The following is a 26,589-nucleotide window of genomic DNA, read 5'->3' on the forward strand; positions in this document are numbered from 1 at the left end:
CTCCCTGTCGAGATGCGAATCCGTGCTGCGCACACACACACACACACACACACACACACACATACACACACACACACACACACACACACACACACACACACACACACACACACACACACATGCAAGCCGCTGACTTGGGAAAATCAGCGAGAGGAGGGTGCAAAATCCCTCTTTATCGAAAATTGGCTCTCCCAGTGAACAGCCCTCTAACAGAAATCCAGTGGGGTTTCCAAGGAAACCGTTCCACAGATCTGAAACTGTGAGCAAAGCCGGAGATGAATAGCTGATTTGTAGGACACACAACAATAGCAGTGCAGAGCATAATTGTACAATAATGAATAAAAATCAAGGGGGAAAGAAACAGGAGTAAGTGGTCAGTTGATTAATGTCCAGTGAGGTGTGTGTGTGTGTGTGTTTGAGTTCGCTGTGTTTGAAGTAGTCATCGCTGATTCACAATATACGGTAGTGGCCAGAAGTGATGACCGTGTTTGTTTTTAATGACCTTGCTAGTTAGATTAAACCATCTAAATATGAGGAACATATTTTAAATATGAGGAAGAACAAACAAAGGCAAACTACAGCATAATCATTTAGTAATATTTCTTAGTATGACAATCTGGCCAAAAAGTATGTTGCACAATTTGTCATGTTTATTACATTATCTCAAACAAAGCAATCAACTCCAAGCACAACTATTTAATATGCTTACAAAATATTTACCTTTTATTATTCAAATATTATTTAAAATATGTTAAAGCTACACTGTGTAACTTTTTTAGTTTATTCTTAGGTAAAACACTTAGTTCTTTTAAAATATATATGTGCTCATTAATGTATATTTACTTCTTTCAAGTAATAAAGTATTCTCGTAAGTTTATAATATGCCATTGAAAATACATACAGGTGAGGGGTTCGAATGCTGGTCGCCATGTTGCCCCTCCATCTTGAAAGTACATTAGCCAAAGAGGGACATACCTGTAAATTCAAGCTTCGCCTTTCACGTTTTAACACTCGATGGCACCGTGTCGAATGTGTAGAGGGGGATTGCCATGTTTATCTTGGACTAAATCGGCCACCGTAGGAGGACAAAATCAGAATTCAGAGGAACAGAAACTATTATTCACTGGATGGTCATAGCTTTACACCGCTAGATGGGGGAAAATATCACACAGTGTAGCTTTAAAGATGTATATTTTCCTCGGCTGAAAGAGAGTGTGCTTTCCATACTGGGAAATAGCGTGACATTTTTATTGTTTTGTTTGTTTTTGCTGGACCTTTGAAATAGCTGAAATAAATTGGCGAAGTGATACGTAATCCAGCAAAATCTGCCTAGAACTACTGTAGCTATGCGTTTAGTGGAAAATAATTGTTCATCGGCCAATCAGAATCAAGCATTCAACAGCCCTATAGTATACAACAAGCATACATTATAGCAGCATTTACAATAAACAGAAAGTCTATGATTTAAAGCGAAACTGAAACTACCAGCTTGTGGGAAATGTTCAATGAAATAAACTTGTGCTCCATACCTCTCTCATTCAACACAAATGCACATCTGTGTGCGTTATATCAGTCACTTTGAAATATAAGTTGTGCATTTCAGATGATACAGTATTTTTGTGCGTACACTAGCATATAGCTGTTGATTTTGACAGAACTGCTTTTAGAGTGAATTGATTCAATACGTTTAACAGATTCCTGAAAAAGGCACAATTCGTCATCTTTAAAACCAGGACTGACCCGAAATGAAGCTCTGCGTCTTCAAACGTGGCCCACGCCGGGCAGATAGCATATCTCTGCACATGAGAAGCACTCTCTCCTGATGGAGGGTAATTGCCTCACCGTGTAACATGTCCCGGAGCCTTTAAACTCAGGCAAACTGCTGGAAGTTTTTATGGCTGGAGGTAATTGGTTCCAGGCGGCTTTGGGAAAGCGAGAGTTGAAGGCCTTGGGCTGGACGATCGAGCGCCTCAAGGTTCGTCTTTTGTCCGTGTGCCCCGAAATCAAACGTTTTACCTTGTGTTCTATCAGGGCATCCGTCCCAGCACCTCATCGAGAAACAACCATCCCCGTTACTCCCTAAATAGAGCCGATATCTGCGGCGAACATGTGGTTGTGTTTTAATCGTTGTTTATACTTTGATTGATGTAGCGTCAAGGCCGAAGTTGGACCTGCTGTCTTTTGTTGTTTGTCAAGGGGTTGAGTAATATAAGTCCACATAGGCCACATCCTGACTGTAATGGACAGAGTTTAGTTATGATGCTGCTTGGCTGATGGCACAATCATCTAATGATCTTGAAATTGTACAGAGCATGCAAATGTTGGATAAAATAGTTATTTTTAATTAGAGTGAATTGTTTTATCTATACTTTCTGATTTATATTTCCAACATTGATAATAATCATAAATGTTTCTTGAGCAGCAAATCCTCATATTAGAATGATTTCTGAAGGATCATGTGACACTGACTGGAGTAGTGATGATAAATTCAGCTTTCATTGCAGGAATAAACTACATTCACATAGAATATAGTTGTTTTAAATTGTAAAAATATTTCACATTTTTGCTTTTTTACTGTATTTTTAATGTCAAGTGTTGTTGGATGAAGCATTTCTCGCAGTATTCTGTGTTTGTACATTGCAGGTAATTCCATGCATACAGAAATGCATGAACCGTTTACATATTGCATATGCTTTATAATGCTTTGGAAACAATAGTAGCCTGTTAGGATGCTATTCTAAACATAGACACTTTTTTGCAATGCATTTTAGGATTGCATTATGTGTAAAGAATCCGTTTGATTAGTCTTACTTTGATCGTTTCGTCATTGCACATTAATCTAAAAGCAAACAAGGTGTTTTACTTTGTAGAAAAGGAAAGTTGGCTGGGCCAGTTCCTAAATTCGGACTGTCTATTCACACCAAGTGTAAATAGTGTTAGTGTGCCTTGTTGGCAAGTGCTATTCGCACTAGCTTCGCCTAACAATGCCTGGTTGGGCCAAATAAGTTTTAAAAAATGACGTGCATATTTCAACGTTTTCAGCGGCAAAATCAGTAAAGCATAAGGCTTAAAGATTTAGGTTTTGTTGCGATCGACACGGGTTTTCGAATCCGCCTTTTGCAGAGCTCGCTCTTCTCTCTTTTTTCCCATCGCATATCAGATCGGAAACGCATTTACTTTTCAGAAAAATGTAAATATAGTGCCTAACGAAATGTTTAATAATAATAAAAGCATTTATTGGGTAGGGTTAGGGGTCGGTGTAGGGACAGCTTTTATTGTCCCATTGAGGCAGCATCCATTTAATCATTTTAATAAATATAATAATTTACACTTAATGTTAATATTACATCCTGTTAATGTACAACAATACTGAGGTGTCTGCCATATAGTAAATTGCATCTAATTATTATATTACACATATTGCAAAGAACAGCTACTTTGGTAAATAGAATATATCACTATTTTCACTTAGTGTGCTATTTGCCTTAGTGTAAATATAATCTATCGCTAAGAAAATGTTATTTTCACTTTCTGTGAAATTCTGGCAAAACAAGGCTTTCCTCCGCTGCCCTGTGCTAAGTACTAATGTAGTAAGAGACCAAATTCAATATACACCTTATTAATGATGCATATTATGTATAGGAAAGCAGATGAACCAGAATATAAAGTATATGAAACACGCATATACTTTGTTGTTGAGCCTTTTTCCATAAAAAAAATCAACAATCATATTCTGGGCTCATCTGCTCGCCTGTATATAGTATAATCATCAATAAGGTATTGAGTTTGATCGGTTAATACTATTTTTTTAGTAGTTAAAGGCACTTTAAGTGTTTTCCACATTAAGTTTAAAGGGGTCTTATAATGCCTCTTTTTACAATATGTAAAATTAGTCTCTGAAGTCCCCAGAGTGTGTATGTGAAGTTTTAGCTCAAAATACCCACAGATCATTTTTTATAGCATGTTTAAAATATCACTTTTTTAAGGTTGAGCAAAAACAGCGTTTTGTGTGTGTCCCTTTAAATGCAAATGAGCTGCTGTTCCCCGCCCAGGTTTCAGGAAGAAGGCGGAGTTTCAAGAGCTCTTGTTAGCAGCTCCGATTACCTCACGCAGACACACACTGAAAATATCAAAAACTTTTATGTTCAAACCGGAGTCTGACAATGATGGAGAGACTCAAGAAGAAGAGACAACATGTAGAATGAGACAGGACGTTTATGAATGGTTAGTTGATGAAGTTATGAGTTAACTATCTTCAAGTCATTGATTAGCATATTCTAGTCATGATGAGCTATAAATCGCTGGCGTGGGAACTTTTGTAAGATGCACAGAGTCAGAGAATATCTGCTGCATTAATAGAGAACAGGTGTAGTTTAGTTTAATTGCGATTATAACTTATCTTGTCATCTTCGCAACATGGCCTTTGTTGCGTGTTCTGGGGGCGGGGTTTATGTACATTTGGGTAAGTGATGTCACTAACCCATGAAAAAGCTCATTGTAGTCTCTACCAGCCGTTTATTGTAGACTTTAAAAAGCCATTTCGCTTTGAACTTTGAGCGTTGTAACTTTGCAGATGCTGTTTATGCTCAAACAGCAATATTACACACTAACTAAAGTTAAAAAAGGGAAATCATAATCAACCACCCCTTTAAGAGCGTCCCACTGTTTTTAGTGATTGAAAATAAATACTGCGGCAGGTGCTGCATGGATCACAAGTGCCATATTTTCCACATATTTTTGTTTTTCTTTTGAGAGGTGATTTAATATTGGTGACTTGACACAGATCTTAAACCTGACGGGTCTATTGATGTCATGTGACTGATAACTATGAATTGGTGGTTTGAAATGCAGTTTTCATAGTTTGGTTTGATGACCGTCGAGAGGACTGCGTTGCTTTTAGACAACTTTGATTCTGCTGAAGAAAGTTGTTTGTGGCTAATGGGCTTCCCATCGAGCATGTAATTCTGGGAGACGGCCTTTGTCTCTGGAGTCCCAGCTGAACGTGAGCCTGCCGCAAGGAGATTTCGACAAGGCCTCAGCATATTTTTTACGGATTTTGCGAGAGATCAGCGTCTCTGCTAAGATTTCGACTTGAGAGGCTTCACGGGTTTTGTTCTCGGCAGACGACACATTACATGGCAGAGCGCTTTCTGCACCGCATGCTCTTCTCAATGCCTCTGTAATGGGATGCAGTGATCTCACACAACTTTGCCATATGTTTTGTGGATAAGAGCTGTGTTTACTTATCTAATCACTGTTTAATATGAAATAAAGCAGTAAGACAAAGGAGGCCATATGTATCAGTAACTATAACACAATTGAATGAATAATGAAATCACCTCAACTTCATAACACAAATAACCAAAGGGTTGTTTAGCGCAGTGTCATTTTAAGATTTATATAATATTATAGTTTATTAATATTTGAATTAGATTTTATTAAAATAAATAATAATAATAGTAATAATAATAGTCATTTTATTATGTTTTATATATATATATATATATATATATATATATATATACACTCTAAAAAATGCTGGGTTAAAAACAACCCAAGTTGGGTTGAAAATGCACCGACCCAACAATTGGGTTGTTTTAACCCAATGGTTGAGTTGTTCTTACCCAGCAATTGGGTTGTCTTAAGCAACATTTAACCCAACCACTTGGTTAAAACAACTCAACCACTGGGTTAAAACAACTCAACAATTGGGTTAAAACAACTCAATTGTTGGGTCGGTGCATTTTCAACCCAACTTGGGTTGTTTTTAACCCAGCATTTTTTAGAGTGTATATATATATATATATATATATATATATATATATATATATATATATATATATATATATATATATATATATATATATATATATATATATATATATATATATATATATATAGGCTTTATATATATTTTTAGATTATTAAATATATATATAGGCTATATATTTTTTTTTTTTGTAAGTAGCTTTAATTTATAGTTTCAGTTTTCATTTTTTATTACATTTTTGTACTTATGCTTGTTGTTTTTTTATTTGTTTAAGATATTTTTATTTAGCTACAGAATTGTTTTGTTTAAGTTTGCTTTGGTATTTATATTTATAGCTTGTGTCATTTTTATTAGTTTTTTTCTATGAAGCTTTCATTTTTTAGATCTTTATTTTCATATATTTGTATTTTTATAGTTTATAGTTTACATGCATATTTTATGAGTTTCAAATGTTTCTATTTCGTTTTCTTTATGCCGTTTATATTGGTAATTTTGTTACATGCTTTTCTTATTTTTTTATATTGCTTTAATTTATTTTATGTAGTGTTACTTTTAGTAATTTTAGTACTTGAGGTTTAATTTAAGTCAGTTATTTTCAATTACCACATTTTAAAAAACATTTTGAGTTTTATTAACCAAGTATTAAGCTGCTCTTTTTCCATATGATGAAAATTGACAGTGATTCACACTGTTAAGCTTTAAAAAGTACTATAAAAGTAGTTTGTGCAACTTGTCAAATGCCTTGTCATGATTACATGCTGCAGATTTAAGTTTTAAACATTCAAACATGATGCATCCAATCATGATAAGCCACAAAACGAATGTTTTTGTCCTCATCTTCTTTATACCTGGCATAAAGTGTTGCAAGAAACCATTTTTGAGGCTTCAAACGTGGCTCAACCAATCAGATTTTAGCATTGCATCTTCTCTTTGTCCCTCCACAGGCGGCGTCTTCAGCCCTCAGCAGCTTGGGTCACGTCTACACGGCCATCGGCGACTACCCCAACGCCCTGGCCAGCCACAAGCAGTGCGTCCTGTTGGCCAAACAGTCCAAGGATCAGCTCTCCGAGGCCCGTGAGCTGGGCAACATGGGAGCCGTCTACATCGCCATGGGAGACTTCGACAACGCCGTGCAATGCCACGAACAGCACCTGAGCATCGCCAAGAGCCTCGGCAACAAGCGAGAGGAGGCGCGAGCCTACAGCAACCTGGGCAGCGCTTACCACTATCGGCGTAACTTTGACAAGGCCATGTCCTACCACACACACGTGCTGGAGCTCGCGCAGGAGCTGGAGGAGAAGAGCATCGAAATGAGGGCGTACGCAGGCCTGGGACACGCCGCCCGATGCATGCAGGACCTGGAGAGGGCGAAGCAGTACCATGAGCAACAGCTCAGCATCGCAGAAGGCCTGAAGGACCGCGCCGCAGAGGGCAGGGCTTCATCAAACCTAGGTGAGCATTGGGTAACACTGTAAAGCTAATGATACACAGGGCAACTTTTCGAGCAATGTTGCTAAAAGATGTTGCTGTGGGCTTTTTCCCATTGGGAATGGGCAACAGATTTCTCTTTGGATATCCAGATAGAAATCTGTTGCCCATTCTTAATGGGAAAGTGCCCAAGCAACATCTTTCAGCAACATTGCTCGAAAAGTTGCCCTGTGTATCATCAGCTTAACACTACTAATTAACTACAGTTTAATTTGAGTTTAGTTTTGTTGCTTCTGTCATTTTATTAGATGTTATATATTTCTATATAGCTCTATTTTTACTCATCATTTTTTCTGTCATTTGTCTGAAAACCGCCAAACTTAAACCAAAGCAGCCTAAATTTTGTCCACCTGCCCAAATATTTGTTTGAAGGACAGTTAAGAGCTGTGCATGTAAACCTCACTCTCCTGAACTCAAGACACATGACAGTAATGGCTGCTGATTTTAGCGTCCTTGTTAGTGTCCCATGCCAGAAACCCCAGTTTAAATCCTGTTCCTGGCAGGTTGAGTAGGACCGTTCACGTTGGTGCCGTGACCCGGAAGGGAGTGAGATTTAGGGGGTGAGTGTAATATATGTAGGCACAGAGCTGTGTGAGCGAACCGACTGATGCCAGCTCTCCGTGGTCTTTAGCGTCCTTGTTAGTGCACCCAACTACCATGCCAGAGACCCTGGTTCGAATCCCGCTTGGAGCGGGTTGAGAAGAGCCAGTTACAAACAATCAAATTCAAAACGGCCCATTTGGGTGGAAACCCATGCAATCTGGCAACACTGACAGTGACTCAGAAACTGTAGTTTTGACTCTGTCACTGTCAATTTCATGCTCACAACTTGGATACACTACAGCAGGTAGACATGTCACTTTCAGTCTGTGCTGTTTTCAGTTGATGTGTGAACAAAACTTTACTAGGCCTTATTTGTTGCACGCCAATAATCACAAAAAGCTTTGTGCTTTTTTACTTTTGTTATTCAAATTCTTTCGCTTTCAAATTCTGTCGATTTTATAATGAAATTCAAACAGTAAATTTGTTTTTGTGGCTCTTTAATCTGGCATGACATATCGCTGTGTTGCCTTGTTTCAAGTGGCATGTGAACTGATCATCTCTTCAACTTTACTACCAGATATAGCACCAAATAAACATCAGAATGTATGTTGAAAGATACAGTACAACTTACCGAAATCCTTATCACTTCTCATGTAGTTGCTCAATCAGTGTTTCATCCACAGAATTTTACATTTACTTCAGAAACGCCATTTAAAGGGGGGATGAAATGCTGTTTCATGCATACTGAGCTTTTTACACTGTTAAAGACTTGGATTCCCATCCTAAACATAGACAAAGTTTCAAAAAATAATGTTGGACGTTTGATGTGTCAAAAATACTCCTTCCTCACAAGTTTCGGAGAGTTTTTTTCAAGTATGGGTCTACTTGACGTTAATAGAGCGGAAGGTCCTTGTATGGGCCGTACGGGCTCTTCTCCCGGTAGGGTGCGCGCGCGTCACTAGAGCGAGAGAGGAAATGCACGCCCATAAACACTCTTTCAAGGTGCAGATCCAGTCATCCGTGAACACTTATGACGCGCCGCGCTCCACTTTATTCCTATGGGTGACGTCGAGCGACTTCAACGCTTCAGCACAGCATTCCGGGAAGGCAGCGCTGCATTTGAACCGATTTGAACGCAGAAATGACGGGAAGCTTCACAACATCGCTTCGGTCGCGTCTCAAAGTGGATTTCCACAGTCACTGCTGTCAGGACTTCACCAAATCATACCAAAGAAGTGTGTTTTTGACGGAGCGGTCCCAGCGATAAAGGTTCGGTCCTGCTTTGGAAGCAGCCGGTGAGTAAAACTGCTTCAAATGTCTGTGCTGTCGGCTATCGTCACGTGAGTAAACATCAGTAAACGACACGATCGCGTGCTTCGTCATTCAAATGCGCTAACGGTTACTCCATTGTTGTTCTGTATAACGTTACACTAGTCTGACGTGCAAAACCGTTCTGCTTGCTACTGCTAAGGTTTAGTCGCATACAATAGTCCCTAAAACGAATCATGTCCTCATAAACTGAGAGTAAAGACACACAAATGTTGACATGCCACTAAATACAGTCCATACCACAGAGACAGACGTCCTGATGTTGCTGCTTCTCCTGTTCAATTTATTTCAGTCTCCGAATGATTCTGGATCATATCTGTATTAGCTGAGATCGATAGCGATGGGTTTCTCCACGCTTGAGGACGTCACCGCTTTGTTCGCGATCGTCATTCTTTAGCTCCGCCCACACGATACGCCTCCAGGTGCTCAGTTTTTTCCGGAAAGACTCGGTACAGCCCATATTTCTTTTATAAATATAATAAAACTAAAGACTTTTCGGAGATATGAAGGATGCAATACTACTCTATAGGTACTCAAGATTGACATGAGATTGACTGAAACTGAGTGTTTCCCCCCTTAATGACAATAACCTCAAATATGAGGGTACTCATTTTGCTAAACTCTGGAGGGTAGCATTTTGCTAAATAGAAATCTAACATATGTGATAATGTTTGAATAAATCAGTCATTAAAAATATGTTTTATTACTGCTACTGTTTAAATGTTTGTATTTCAACAATGAATTGGAGTAATAAAATAATTAAATCATTAAAAATTCAGCTAAATGAATACTAGTGTTTTTTTAAAATTTCCTGTGTTTTGTAAAAATAAAGTACTTTTGGTGCATCACTACTTTTCGAAAAATTAAACCAGCTGAAGATCAGTAGCCCAGACTGAGAGACCGGCTTAAACCAGCTAAGACCATCAGCAAACCAGCTTAGACTGGTTTAATGTGGCTTTTTTCCCAGCAGGAAATTGTTATATAGAGTGGCACATTTTTAGGTGAACTATTCCTTTAATTAAACAAAGCTGGCAGAAATGAAAATTCAAAGCCTACTCAAGAAAATAAATTAAGGCCAATGCATAATGTTATTAGCTAGAAATATACAGTCATGATTGCTTTTGCGCATTACATTTGTCTAGTTATTAAGAACAACAGTGTGAATGAATGAATATTTATCGTTCTATTTCCGTTTTATTTCCTTGAGGGCATCAGTCATCTAGAGCGAGTCCCTTCCTCCTGCGGCGGCACTGAACCATCGGTGTGCGATATGTGCGCTTGATAAATATAAGTCATCGAAACCAAGTGTTTCAAAGCCCGTCTAATCTCTCACTCTGACTTTTATTGCTCCAATCTCACATTCCCTCCCTCCATCAGTCTGATCCGAAACGCTCTGTGCTCTCAGATAAATAAATAGATGAACTCCCAATAGAAAAATGTTGCCACAGGACTGTTAATATCAGGATTACGGTAGAGCGCACAAGATGGTGAACATTTTAGGAGTGAAATCAGGTCTTTTGTACTAGATTTGAAGAAAATGTGCAAAACTCTCCAGCATGATGCATGGTTTATTTCATGGATTATTTTATCATCAGTCAGCAATAGGCACCTATTGTGTCCATTACTGTTAGTATTATTATCATTCCTCCTCCTCCTTCTTTTTCCACTCTTGAGTCTATGGCAGCCCATAGAACCGCTCGCGGGTAGATGATGAAATTTGGCACACAGATAGAGGACAGTCTGAACTGTAACCATAGCAGTTTTGGAGTCTCTAATTCAGTCCCTCTAGCGCCACCAACTGTCTAAAGTTGCACTCACATTTATGCTAATAACTTTTTAACCGCAGGTGCTAGGAGCAAAACAGCAGCCATAGAACTGCTTGTGGGTAAATGAAGAAATACAGATAGAAGACAGTCTTAAAATGAACAATACCAAATTTGGAGTGTCTTATTTATCCCCTCCAGCGCAACTAACTGTCCGGAGCTGCATTTACGTTTATGCTAATTATCTTTTGGTGGCTAGAAACAAAATCGAACCCATAGGAACGCTTGCAGGAAAATTATAAAATTCTGCACACAGATAGAGGACCATCTTAGCCACCAATAGCTGAACGATCAAGTATGATGACATATAATAAAACGTGGCGCTTTTCTAAGCGGATTAAAAAGGAGAACTATAATGTGTGGCGGAATAGCACTTCTGAGAGTACTTCGACTCTGCGGAGTAAAAAGTCCCGGCTGAAAAATCCTCCCTCACATCTCCCCCTCCCTCCTTTGACAGAAATGAGAGAGGGCGGGGGAAAAGTTACTAACTATTGGTGTAACTGTATTTAAATAGGGAAACGTGGAGGTGTTTGGTCGCTTCTAACTTGATCTCTGTTTGGTACCATAGTGAATGAACTGGGCTTAGTGGGCTAAGCTAAATGCTATCAGATCTTCACTGCGCGTCAGAGAGATTAAGAGCACACACTGAGATGAGAGAGAGATGGATCAACTCGTCTTAGTTAAAGGAATAACATAGTTTAATATGAAAAGGCGGTGAAGTATCCCTTTAACTGTCACCACAGCAAATTTGGAGTCTCTAATTTATTCCTCTAGCACAACCATCTATCTGAAGTTGCACTTACTTTTACGATAATATGAGGCCATCTATATGAGGCCATCTATATGAGGCCATCTATATGAGGCCATCTATATGAGACCATCTATATGAGGCCATCTATATGAGACCATCTATATGAGGCCATCTATATGAGGCCATCTATATGAGACCATATATATGAGGCCATCTATATGAGGCCATCTATATGAGGCCATCTATATGAGGCCATCTATATGAGGCCGTCTATATGAGGCCGTCTATATGAGGCCGTCTAATATGAGGCCGTCTATATGAGGCCGTCTATATGAGGCCGTCTATATGAGGCCGTCTATATGAGGCCATCTATATGAGGCCATCTATATGAGGCCATCTATATGAGACCATCTATATGAGGCCATCTATATGAGGCCATCTATATGAGGCCATCTATATGAGGCCATCTATATGAGACCATCTATATGAGGCCATCTATATGAGGCCATCTATATGAGGCCATCTATATGAGGCCATCTATATGAGACCATCTATATGAGGCCATCTATATGAGGCCATCTATATGAGGCCATCTATATGAGGCCATCTATATGAGACCATCTATATGAGACCATCTATATGAGGCCATCTATATGAGGCCGTCTATATGAGGCCACTTATATGAGGCCATCTATATGAGACCATCTATATGAGGCCGTCTATATGAGGCCGTCTATATGAGACCATCTATATGAGGCCATCTATATGAGACCATCTATATGAGGCCATCTATATGAGGCCATCTATATGAGGCCATCTATATGAGGCCATCTATATGAGGCCATCTATATGAGGCCATCTATATGAGACCATCTATATGAGGCCATCTATATGAGACCATCTATATGAGGCCATCTATATGAGGCCATCTATATGAGGCCATCTATATGAGGCCATCTATATGAGGCTATCTCTATATTAGACCATTGGTCCAATTTTAAGCAAAAATGGCTCAGATCACGTTCAGCCATGCTGACAAAAAAAATTAAAAGCTTTTTTTAACAAAATCGATATTATGATGCCAAGCTTATTCTAAGGCTGGAACTGTGCAAAACTTCGGCATACTGACACCACATTTGTATATGTGTCAATGGGTTCGTTTACATGCACACCAGTGAGCTGATATCTCAATAATATCAGCTTATTGAAATAATCAGTTTTCCCCGTTTACATGCAAACCAGTAAACTGACAATGCAAGTAAACCACGTTTACATGACTTTATTAATAAACCGGAATATTTCCATGTATTGACGTCAAAAATAATAATGTCCGTATCTGACTCTGAGTTTTTCACATGTTACGTCAGTTGTGATGTAACAATAAAGCAAAAAAAGTGATGTAACAATAAAGCATGCACCGTGTCAGCGGAAGATTTCCGGCTCATATTATCCCTCATCAGTTCCAGATGCAGCGTTTAGACTGAACCTCTTCTACTTCTGCTGCATGAGATGAGAACACATCTTTACAATTTTCTGGGTCTTAAAATACATGCGCTGAGTCTGCGTTTGTGATATATGTCCTTATTTCATGTAAAACGCTAGCTCGCTCTGTCTGGATGCGTTTAAATCTGCTGTAAGTTTGTGTTTTTGTCACCTATCACACATGCGCACTTCAATAAGCCGACAGAAAGCAGGTTAATGCGTTTACATGCCGCGCGAAATCGAGGTAAGAGGCAAAAAATGACATGTCCCGACCGGTTTATGCTTACACCGTTTATGAGCTTACTCCGATAAAAGAAAACGGGTTACCGCGTTTACATGACCATGATCATTGTCGGCTCATAAGCCATCATAATACTCATGATTATATTCATATTTTGATTTATAGTTCTGCATAAAATAGTATAAAAATGTCTTTAATTACTTATTGCTGCAGTTGCTTTTCTATAGTTTTTTCATATAATATTTATTTTATTTCAGTTACTGAAAACAAATTTGAATAATTTTAGTTTTAGTTAATAACATCACTGTCTGTCAGGCTTAGGAATGTTATAATACAGGTGATTTGAGGTGTTGTTCACATTATGAGTTACCTGTCTCAAAGTTTAATAATTACGGTTAGGTGTTTGTTCAGATCTGTAACCATAAGTATGAGTTGTAGAGTTAGTTAAATTGCAGTTTGTTCTATTTTTGCAATCTTGAAGTATTGATGAATTTGCATAGTAACACAAGTAAGTCCATAGGGTGATATTTATGGCCTGTGAAGCTCTCGTGGTGAAAAATGAAATCAATTTCTTTCCGCTTTTGCATACGGCTGTGATAAATGTGTATCGGAGGCATGTACGATCAGGTGAGCTCGTTTAAAAGGGCGATATAAATATTACTAGATTACTCCCAGCGTCTCTGAGGTTGTTACTCTACGAGCAGGTTTATTGTTCAGATCTAATGATGTTGGAGAGGTTGCACAGATGAGATGCGCTCGCAGTGAGTAATGTGTCCTCTGCAGACTCATGCTACGCTTTTGAGAACACAAGCCGCCATTATCCATCCCAGCACTCTCTCCATCACCGGCCGGCCTCGGCCTCGCGGTGCGGCACAGGCTTGATCGATCAGAGTTATTAATAGCTGGAAGGGATGAAAGAATAAAATTAACAATCTCACGCGGTGAGATACCTGGAAGTGTACAAATTGATCTCGCTGTGAAAGGTGGAATCTGAGAAAGGCAACAGATTTTTAAAGGTGAAGCGATTAAAGGTTTTAAATGTTTGCTCATGGACTGATTGGGCTCAACAAACAGGTTTCGTTATCTTCTGATGTCAATATCTATAACATGCACCCAAGAGTCACGTCGTGCTCTGTATGAGAGAAATGAGAAATAGATTTTAATGGTAACATAATCATTTCAATCATATTCAACAAATTAGTTACTTTTTTTGGGGTTATTAGCCAGAGAGAAACATTGTTCAGCACTCCCTTGAATCATTGTGAGGGATTTAAGTCAACTTTTGTAATATTTTGATATTTAATATGAAATATATACAACGTATAATGTAATATTTATTATATATTAAAGTATAATATATTAATTATACTATATAAAATCTGAAAAAATATTGTTTTAGACAAATAGTCAGTTATGTTAACTATTGGAATTAGAATTTAAATGCACAATCGCATGTTTTAGTATATGATTTGTAATGGTTTTGTGTCCAATAAAAGTTTATAAAGTCAAATTTCTGGAAAAAATGTATTGGAAAAATACAGAATCAAGGATACTGATCAAATTAGCAGTCATGCATTAAAAAGCCTAATTCTGTGATTCATTGATTTTTTTTGTAATATGCACAAACTATTTTCAGCATGCCTATTATTCATAACGTGGCTAGTTTGATCACGCTGGCAATACCAATACCAATATAAAGATTATCATTACTCATCGCTATTGAAGTATTGACTGCTGCAGAACTGTCACTTATTGATAATGAGTTGTAATTGCATCATAAAGTCTAGTCTGGATTGAATTCCAAAGGTGTATCCCTCAAGCACAGCCAAAACACGCTTCCTTCCTCTCCGAGCCCAGAAAACTCCTCGATTCCCGCTCAGGTGGGATGATGCGTGCAGTATCGCTTTAATGCTCTCAACTCATATTTTATTAAAACAGGTTTTGAGTTTGGTTGTTGTTGCGATATTTAAGCCCTGAGCAACGTGAATTTGATCCCTGTTGTGATAGTGCTGAGTAGACGGTAACTGGAGGCTCTTTTCTCCTCGCCGAGAGCCGCAGGCCATAAACACACTTCACACCGCGGTTAGAAGCGTGAGAAGATGAGCAGTGTGTGTATGGGTTGTGGGTTTAGGAGTGTGTGTGAAAGGTTAGTGGTGTGTGTGTTTCTGTACGGGTTGTGTGTTAATATGAGTATTGTTAGTGAAATGTTTTAGCATGGTTAGCAGTGGGGATTAATGATTTGATGGGAAAAAAAGAATACATTTAAAAAAAAAAATTGCAATAGTGATTTAAAATACAACTGAACAAACAAGCAAAAAAACACCAGGTTTGGCCAAATATTTTATGATTATATATCATTATGTCTATAAATGATTAATAATTATAATAATTATCGTTACAGTATGATTATTAAAGTATACAAATGATAAACAAATGATAAAATATTATTTCACGGTAAAATTATATTTAAGAAAATCATATAACAACAGAACAATACTAAAATGACTAGTAATATTTATGGCTTAAGTGTTGTTAACAGAGTGTTTCAGTCAGGTTAGCTGAGTGTGTGTGAGCTTGTGTTTGTTTGTGTGCATGTATGTGTATGTGCACATGTGTGTATTTTTATGAGTGTGTGTGTGTGGACGTGTGTGTGTGTGCCCTTGTTTATATTACATTATGAGGACCAAATGTCCCCATACGGATAGTAAAACCTGAGATCAGCTACATTGTGGGAACCAGCCAGCGGTCCTCACTTTTCAAAAGGCTTATAAATCATACAGGATGAGTTTTTTTGACATATCAAATGTCCTCATAATTCAAATGGCCGTAAAAACATACTAAATGATGTTTTTTTTGAGAAAGTAAAAATGCAGAATGTTTCCTGTGATGGGTAGGTTTAGGGGCAGGGGCAGTGTAAGGGGATAGAAAATACGGTTTGTACAGTATAAAAACCATTACGCCTATGGAGAGTCCCTGTAAACCACATAGACCAACATGTGTGTGTGTGTGTGTGTGTGTGTGTGTGTGTGTGTGTGTGTGTGTGTGTGTGTGTGTGTGTGTGTGTGTGTGTGTGTGTGTGTGTGTGTGTGTGTGTGTGTGTGTGTGTGTGTGTGTGTGATGGGTAGGTTTAGGGGCAGGGGCAGTGTATGGGATAGAATATACAGTTTGTACGGTATAAAAATCATTACGTCTATGGAGAGTCCCCACAAAGATAGTGAACCAGACATGTGTGCACGTGTGTGTGTGTTCTTACTTGTGTGCGTGTGTGATTTTCTCTCATGACTCTGGTTTTAGAACATTACCCATTTTGTTGATATTCATTTTCTACGCTCCATAGCTATAGGCGGAATAAAGCCAGTTTATCTAATTTTTTCCTTAGATTAATATTCCGGGTCATTTAAAGACTCATGGATCTGCTTTAGGACTAGCGCTCCTCTCTAATGTAGTGAATAGCTTCTGATGAAGTAAAGTAAATCATTATCTACCGTTAAAAAGCCCACACTGGTTGTGTTCATACTTGCATTCATTCTGTGTTCATACTGTGCATTTGTAAACTCTGGGTTATCATTTCTATGTGCATATTTATTAGATTTAAAATGCTTATGAATCCAGAAAATTATGCTCGTGTTGACATACATCTTTAGAAACATACTCCAAAAGGAAATATATTAAATAAAATATTCATATATCAAATAATATTACATTAAATGATTCATGAGACAAGTGCTGTCTCATTATGGATTAGTCGTCTGTTGCTAAACAACATCCCAGAATTGCGTTGAATTAGCGGCACTAAAAGGTTTCATAACTCGGGGTGCTCACCTCATTTCGGAATTACAAGTGTGAAACGTTACTTAAAGAGCCGTTAAAAGCGTCATTAACACGAGGTTAAAATGCATTAACCCCGGGTGAAGTGTAGTGTGAAACGCCGGTTTGATGTGTTGCTTTGACAGTTGTTACCAGCGGTCACATTCGAGGCTCTGTTTCCACTGACAGTTATTTTGTGCCGCTGCGGCGGTGCAAGTATGCGACAGCACGCCAAAACCACGAGAGATACAGAGGAAACACTGCAATATTCCAAAATAGATCTTTGAAAATTCCATTGAATTCCGAAGGCCAGACTCCCGTTCCTCTTAGACATTAGGCAGGGTGTTTATCAGCAATCTGTGGCCGCTCTGCTTTGCCCAAAGTGGAAGCAGAGAATAAACACAAGCTTTTCCGCAAGAGACTTGATGTAAAATTAATGCATCTGGGAAACTGTTGCCAGCCGCAGTTTTCGACTGTTTGACTGAAGCCAACAACAAAGCTGACCCTAGACTCTCAAGAATCTCACCGCGTTCAAAGTCTGCCATTTGTTTGTCCTCGTTTTCCCTTGAGCTTTTGGAGACTGGCTCTGAGCTGTAAATCACACTGCGGAATATCGGGCCTAGTTAGCGCTCAGCGTTTGAATGGGAGGAGACGAGACGGGAATGGTTTTGAGAGACAGACAGGAATCATAACAAAGGAAAATAGCTCTGGATCTGACATGACTGCTGAAATACAGCTGCACTTATTATTATTATTTTTTAACTTTCCGTCAACCAGCTCTTTTTGCAGTCACTTTGCGTACAATTTTGGTTTCCGTTAAATAAGTGTATGTTTGAGGTGAAGACATTAAGAGGGGTCGCTTCTGGTTGTTTTTCTGCTTTTTTTATGCCTTGAACCAGCTGAGAAATGAATCACAATCCAATAAACTATAAAAGACAAATTTCATGGCTATAAACTAAATTAATCTCTTTTCCCATGAAGCATACTGTAGCTGGTAACAATCAAATCTGAAATAAAAGTACACTATAAAGCTGGTTAATTGATTTCTGTCATGACGACTCTTGAGAGTTTGGCATGGTAATGGATATGATTTGGATAGGTTTGGTCTTGGTGGAATAGATCTGCTATGTTGCTGCTGATGCCATTTCATTTGTACAGAGACTCTGGCCACTCTCCATTGACAAGCGTCAACTTCCTTAAAGGCGGTCCACTGTTGAAGATTAAAACTATTGGGTCTGCCCAGAGCCATTTTGGATCCGCCATAACCAAATGCTACCGTTTGGACTTGTGACGTATGTCATCTTAGACTAGCGCACGACATCTCTGTTCGCTGATTGGACCAGTAAAACATTTGATCTGAGAAAAACAGAGAATATACCGCAATCCCAGACGGAATACTGAAAGAAAATTAAAATTGAGCGGAAGTACGTGGGAGGGCGGAGCCAGGCTAGTCATTTCTGCTGCGGTTAGTGTTGCAGTTATTGATGCTGCTGTTATTGTCACTGCTGCAGTTATTGTTGCTGTTGCTATTATTGCTAATGCCATTATTGCTGCTGCTGTTATTGTCACTGCTGCAGTTATTGGTGATGCTGCAGTTATTGCTGCTGCTGTTATTGTCACTGCTGCAGTTATTGGTGATGATGCAGTTATTCTTGATGCTGCTATTATTGCTAATGCCATTATTTCTGCTGCTGCTTTTATTGTTGCTGCTGTTATTGCTTCTGCAGTAATTGTTGCTGTTATTGTTGCCGCTGTTATTGTTGCTGCTGTTATTGCTACTGCAGTTATTGTTGCTGTTATTGTTGCCACTGTTATTGTTGCTGCTGTTATTGCTTCTGCAATTATTGTTGCTGTTATTGTTGCCGCTGTTATTGTTGCTGCAGTTATTGTTGCTGTTATTGTTGCTGCTGTTATTGTTCCTGTTATTGTTGCCACTGTTATTACTGCTGCGGTTATTACTGCTGCGGTTAGTGTTGCTGCTGCAGTTATTGTTGCTTCCGCTGTTATTACTGCTAGAGTTATTGTTGCTGTGTTATTACTGCTGCGGTTAGTGTTGCTGCTGCAGTTATTTTTGCTGCTGTTATTACTGCTGCGGTTAGTGTTGCTGCTGCAGTTATTGTTGCTGCTGCAGTTATTTTTGCTGCTGTTATTACTGCTGCGGTTAGGGTTGCTGCTGCATTTATTGTTGCTGCTCCTGTTATTGTCGCTGCAGTTATTGCTGCTGCTTTTATTACTGCTGTTATTGCTGCTCCTGTATTTGTTTCTGCAGTTATTGCTGCTGCTTTTATTACTGCTGCTATTGCTGCTCCTGTATTTGTTTCTGCAGTTATTGCTGCTGCTTTTATTACTGCTGCTATTGCTGCTCCTGTATTTGTTTCTGCAGTTATTGCTTCTGCCTTTATTGCTGCTGCTGCTGATGCTGTTGTTATTGCTGCTGCTGCTATTATTGCTACAGCTGTTTTTGCTGCTTCTGCTGCTGATGTAGAGCAAGTACAGAGCTTGCTACTGCCAATACATACTCAATAAGCTTCTGTGAGCAAGTAAGACATGCTGCATATAGCATACTTGAATTACTCATTGCAGATCTACAGGTGGAGCTGGAGAATTTGGAGGGTTTCTGAAAGCATGCTGCAAATGCTGACCAAGTGATTGAAGGTTGAGCAGCGAGCTCATTTGCTACTGATACAGCAATCAGATGTGCCCTATAGAAGATGATGTGATTGCAAGCAGATTGAGTTAAGGACTTATCATCAGCCTGCGCCATATAGAGTTTCATGACAGATTTTGTTTTACAGTTGTGGGGGGGGGGGAATCTGTTTATTGTGAAATAGGGAATGAGACTCGATTGTGTAATATGCAATGCTTAGATATTATTTTTTTGCATAAAAATTGATTTCCAGATATATGCTCCCGTTTTTTTTTTCTTTCTGTTTTTTTCTGATGGACAGATGTGTGCTATGGTCACACAGCCCTTTTGAGCTCGACATGTTAAAATTGTCATAATGACCTGACTTTGACATGAAATCAGAGAAAATGTGTTGTATTATTAAACGTACTATATTAAGAATTTAACATATTTAGTGTCTGCTGTTTGATCGGTTTCATTTAGTTGTCAAAATCTCATCAGGGAAGTTGAGCTTTGAAGGCGAGTCCATGCTAAAGCTAATTAATTCAGAGTGTCACAGCCTTTACGGAGTGGGAAGGGCAGCGACAGCTATGTAATGAGTTCAAGTAGGACGCTCCCAGTAAAAAATAAAATAAAAAAGTCATGCCGTCTCAGTCATTTGGGGTTGAAGATTGTGCCATTTTGAAGATTAAATTACTACATTTCACATGCATTCAGGCGAAACGACTGCCTGGGGAGAGAAGTATTTTTAATGTTTGTTTGAAGGGCTGCCCATCACTCGTTCCACATAGCAGGCATCAAAGCTGGAAAGACATCATCAAAATCCCACTTCTGCTAATGTAGGCAGAGGCTCTTAGAGCCTAGCATCTTCTTTAGCCATGTACTGCAGCATTGCAATTATTATTCACTCCTTACAGCAGATGCTGAGGAGTTTTTAACCTTTTCACTGACCTCCGATCAGTCTCGGATCCTATTCCCCCATCTTATGCTACCCTCTTCTGCGAGTCGGCTCTAGGGATTTAACTTTAGCGATGAGGCCATATGCATTCCTGCAGCGTCCTCAGGTGACCGTCTAATCCTCTTAACTGACCTATCAAAGAGGTGCTCTTTTTGTTTTGTCGCCTTGACCCGTTCTTAACACGAAATGCTGAAGTTAAAGCCAGCTATGGTGTGATTATTACAGTCGCAGTAGCTTCTTAGCATACTATTGCTTAAATCGTGCACATCTGTGATCAAATTAGACATAGTGATATCCCCTACTAATTACAGCATTTTCTACATCTTCTTGAGCAGTAAACAATATGAGGCAATATTTGATATATTAACACACTCCAAAACATACAATATGTGTGTGTGCACATGAGTTTATTTTATTGTTCGATATCTGCATTTTTTGTATTATAAATTTCAAGCCACCAGGGGGCGCTCAGCAGACCACATTTTAGAGCAACTGGTGTAAATGATCCATTAGTTTAAGTACTTTGTACACAAACACTCCCTACTGTTTGTGAATTAATAGCAGTCCCTTCTGTTAATTTGCAGACAGTAGGGAGTATTTATGTCCTAACAGTGTAGAAATGTTCAGCTCAGCATTTCTGTTTTTAGCTCAAGGAAGTTTTTTTAATTTGTGTTGTGTTTATAGCAGCCACATTGGACAGAGCCAATATGAAAGTGTTTAAAAGTAAAAGCAGGACCAGGTCTGCAGGTATTTATTTCTTGTATCAAAGGTTTTTGTGTCTGGCACGCTTCACTTTGCACGTCTCAAAGGATTCATTTTCAAACAAATCTCAAGCTTTGTTCACTGATAAATGAAGAATCATGGGGTTAAGTATTGATAATTAGCCACCGAAGACTTGGGCTATTTTAGAAGAAATATTTGTGAATATAGAATAGCTCTAATGGGCCCTCAGTGTCAGGATACCAGCTTGGCACTGGATCTAATTGGATTTACCACATGCTGGTAATCCTGCCTTGGCACATGAGTATTGACACTGAGCAGATGGGCAACCCCTCACCCATTCTGATACGCCCCGTCGCCTCCTGCTTCCACACACGCAGAAGGACACGCTCGTGGCCCGTGAGTTAGTCAGTGAGTCCCTCAAGATGCCAAGCCACTCTATCAACAGTGGCTCCACATCTCTCTAAAAACCCCTTTCATCTTACATGCTACTTCCCTCAAATGTGTTTTCATTGGCGTCCCGCTCCCAGAGCTCATTTTCGGGTCAGCCGACATCTTTGACAATTACACAAATGGTCGCCACAGACTTCCCAGTTTTGCCCCACTGACACGTCTTGTTTTCCGCTCATCCCAGCAGTTTTCCTGATCCCCAATACTTAGCTCTGGTTTTCAAAGGAAAAGAAACCCAGTTAAAGCGCACGGCTATGTGGGAGCCAACTGGTGTGGACCACAATTAAAGTTTCCCATTGCTAGTGCCCTCAAACCCTTTTTCCATCAAAACTAATCATTAGCCTTTTTCCTCCCCTGTTCCTCTATTTTCCCCCCACTGGAACCGTAGAGGCGGACTGTAATGTTATGACGGTAATGATAATTTTGTGGAAAAGTGGTGAGACAGCATTAGGGGGACCTAAAATTTGCAAGAAGTCTCCCCGGACTGAACGATCTGGCTGTTTTGATTGTCATTGCCTCATATTGGCGTATCTTTGGGGCGCAGAACTTTGATTCAAGGCGAATTGAGACTACTAAAATCAGATCAGATCTCCTTTTTAATTAAAAGATATTCCTGCAAGCGTCAGTGGGTTTTCCTCAGATCTTATTTCCTTTTTTTTCCATTTGGATGATTTGCTTAGGGTACATTGTAGTTTAGGGCTTTCTTAAATGTAAAGTTAATCTTTAGCCTTTTTAACAGATGAAGAGGGATGGAGGATATCGAAAAGCCATTTTGGGTATCCTGTGAAGCATGATAAGCACGACTGAATAAAATTATTATTTTCTCCTTTACAGGAATCATTCACCAGATGAAAGGGGACTACGAGACTGCGCTGAAGCTGCATAAGGCTCATCTATCCATCGCCCAAGAGCTAAATGACTACGCCGCCCAGGGCAGAGCATATGGAAATATGGGCAACGCTTACAACGCCCTTGGTGCCTTTGACCAGGCCGTGCGCTACCATCGACAAGAGTTGCAGATTTCCATGGAGGTTAATGATCGTGCGTCGCAGGCCTCGACACACGGGAACCTGGCGGTAGCGTACCAGGCTCTAGGAGCTCACGATCGAGCCTTGCAACATTACCAGAATCACCTGAACATTGCACGAGAGTTAAGGGACATCCAGAGCGAGGCTCGGGCCTTGGGCAACCTGGGTAATTTCCACTGCTCTCGGGGAGAGTTTCCCCAAGCTGTACCTTACTACGAACAGTACCTACGGCTTTCCCCAGACTTGCAGGATATGGAGAGCGAGGGTAAGGTCTGTCACAACTTGGGATATGCGCATTACTGTCTGGGCAACTTCCAGGAGGCGGTGAAGTATTACGAACAAGACCTGGCACTTGCTAAAGACCTCCATGACAAGCTGAGTCAAGCCAAAGCCTACTGCAATCTGGGCCTGGCCTTCAAGGCTCTTGGCGACTATAGCAAGGCGGAGGAGTGCCAAAAGTACCTCCTTTCCTTGGCGCAGTCGCTGAACAATTCGCAGGCTCGATTCCGCGCTTTGGGCAACTTGGGCGACATCTTCCTTTGTAAGAAGGACGTTCCTGGAGCCGTCAAGTTTTACGAGCAGCAGTTGTCCTTGGCGCATCAGGTCAAGGAACGCAAGATGGAAGCGAATGCTTATGCAGCTTTGGGAGCCGCCTACCGGATGCTACAGAAATTTGACAAGTCCTTAGGCTACCACACCCAAGAACTGGAGGTGTACCAGGAGTTGGGCGACATCCAGGGAGAGTGCCAGGCTCACGGACACCTCGCTGCTGTCTACATGTCTCTTGGGAAGTACACCATGGCCTTCAAATGCTACGAGGAACAGCTTGAGCTTGGCCAGCGACTGAAGGACCCCAGCATTGAGGCCCAGGTCTATGGTAACATGGGCATCACCAAAATGAACATGGGAGTAATGGAGGAGGCCATTGGCTACTTCGAGCAACAGTTGGCGATGTTGCAGCAACTCAGTGGCAACGAGGCCGTGCTGGACCGTGGTCGTGCCTATGGGAACTTGGGAGACTGCTACGACTCGCTGGGAGATTTTGAAGAGGCAATTAAATATTACGACCAGTATCTCTCTGTTGCACAAAGCCTCAACCACATGCAGGACCAGGAGAAGGCATACAGAGGTCTTGGTAATGGACACCGGTAAGTCGATTTGTGTTATTTGTCATTTGACAGTGGCCCCAAAATATGCCTGTTGCACACACAAACAACACTTATTAGATAGAAAACCATGTTGCATCTGCAAATACATTTTGATTTGTTTTGTTTTACAGTCAAAATAATCTATATAACCTTAAAATAAGATACATGTACTTGAGAAGCAACATTAATTCAGACTTGTTTTCATAGTTTGCATCTTGAATATAAGTGTATTTTGCCTCACTGAACTGGCAGATTTTTTCACTTACTTTTAACTTGTTTATACTTAAAACAAGTGAGAAATCTGCTGGTGCTGTGGGACACTTCACTTGTATTCAAGATGCAAACTATGAAAACAAGACCTCATATTTTATGCAGTGTTGTTTCTCAAGTAAATGATATCTTGTATTTTAAGTATTTTTAGATATTTTAACTGGAAAACAAGTAGAACAAGAACTCATTAAGATGCCATTTTTGGTACATGTGGTGAATGTATTTTGTTTTCAGAATGTTTTGATATTTTAATGGAAATGGTATTATATAGGATAGCACTCTATAGGATTTTGTCGTGGTGTATGGACTTTATGAAACACAAAGATGGTGCACAATACCATCTTCAACAAGACATATATTAATACATACACAAACCTAACAAACATCTTTTAGTAAAACGGCACTTGGATTGACTTTTAGTTTTTAGGGGATTTAACGGGAAAGTTCACCCAGATAGGAAAATGCTGTCATGGTTTACTCACCCTTGTGTCATTCAAAAGCTGTATGACTTTCTTGCGTCTGTGGACTCTAAAGAAGATTGTTTATACAGCAAACAACATTAGGGTGAGTAAATGAATTATCTAAATATTTGACACCACTATAAATGTATACTGTACTGCAATGTAATATGTTGTAGACAAGCATATTAGACAAGATTACTTTTGAATGTTATGTGGGTGATTTATTAGGATTTTCGAGCTGGAGAGTCTCATGGGAATGATGATGCAACAGGCCGTTTGTTATTCTGTTTGTTGCTTTAATCTAAGAGAGGCACTTACTGTATCAGGAGGGCATGTGGACTGACACATGAGGTCAGCAGACGGACACAGAAACGCTCTCACAACATGCAACAGATTGAAAATGGGATTGTTTTGTATCAGAGCACGACCCCACCTTCACTGTGCATGCTAACATGGCAGCGTATGCAGGGCTGCACGTTTACACCGGGATGCATACAGCAGAAAAGCTCTTTCTGTGCTTCTAAAACACAAAACACAAGTGTCGCTCGAGTGTGTCAACTGCAGAATCCCTCGAAATCTGTACTTGTAGACTTTGGATTAATCATGAAAAATACATCTAAATCATAAATCAATTATACAAAAGTAGATATGCTGCACGCTTGCCATTCAGGCTGGGGAACACAAAAAAATTACTATCTATTCTAAATGGGTCTTATATTAATGCTCTTCTTATTTGGCCAATGAACATGTTTTAATATTAATAGCATTTATAATTAGCATTAGCATTTATTAATAGTAATTTATACATGCAAACAAGCAAAGCTGGAGTTCAGATTGTTTCTGAGAATCGAGAATCTGAGAATAGTCTTCTATACATATTATAATTAAATTTGACACTCATTGCATTAAGATGTTTTTGTGGTGTATGGACATGTGCTGTATGCTTTTATTGTTTTATGAGTTGATTTCAAACCTAACAAACAAATTTTAGTGAAATAACTCTTGGTTTTATATGATAAAATATCATTCATACATTTGACTTAAATTGATAGTTCACCCAGAAATGAATACTGAATAAATTGTTAAACTCTGCTTGATCGTTCAAAAATGTTCACAGAAATCCATGTTGCATATGATAAACAGCAACATTTACTTGTATATTTTAGTAGATTTTAATATTTAAAAAAACCACATGGAAACTTGTGTGAATATTTTTGAGAGATAATGCAAACAAATCTTTGAATCATAATCATCAATTGAATAATACATTTTTTTATATTGATTTATTGTTTTCCATATACGTCCAATACATACAAAGTAAATATCGAATATATATATATATATATATTTTTTTTTTTTATCTAATTATGCCAACTCACAACGTTATATATATTTTATAATTTCCTCTCATTAGGATTTTTTGTGGTGTATGAAACGCAGTTATTTTATATTTTCATTTTATGTAATAACACGATGTGGCGATTAATAATCAAATTATTTGCAAATAAATCACACACAAATGTGGCTAAGATCTTACCCCCAAAAGATCATTTAAAGTCATTATCATGTTAAATGGGGGGGGGGGGGGGAGAAATCAAGTAGACATTACAAAAAATATATATATATATTATTTCATTCATCATAGAATTTATTACACACAAAGTTTTAGGCTTCAACAGCCATGAGGGTGAGTA

General features: G+C 39.1%; 1 protein-coding gene across 3 annotated transcripts in view; it reads left to right on the forward strand.

The window, feature by feature from the left end:
• Positions 1-26,589, forward strand: part of ttc28 (tetratricopeptide repeat domain 28) — a 347,257-nt gene that overhangs the window by 263,821 nt on the left and 56,847 nt on the right. For all 3 annotated transcript variants that reach the window (XM_067433880.1, XM_067433881.1, XM_067433882.1), the window contains 2 exons: positions 6,715-7,222; positions 22,823-24,164. In XM_067433880.1, coding sequence (XP_067289981.1) covers positions 6,715-7,222; positions 22,823-24,164 — 1,850 coding nt within the window. The remainder of the gene's footprint in view (positions 1-6,714; positions 7,223-22,822; positions 24,165-26,589) is intronic.

This window comes from Pseudorasbora parva, chromosome 23, assembly GCF_024679245.1.
Source record: "Pseudorasbora parva isolate DD20220531a chromosome 23, ASM2467924v1, whole genome shotgun sequence".
NCBI classification, from domain to species: Eukaryota; Metazoa; Chordata; class Actinopteri; order Cypriniformes; family Gobionidae; genus Pseudorasbora; species Pseudorasbora parva.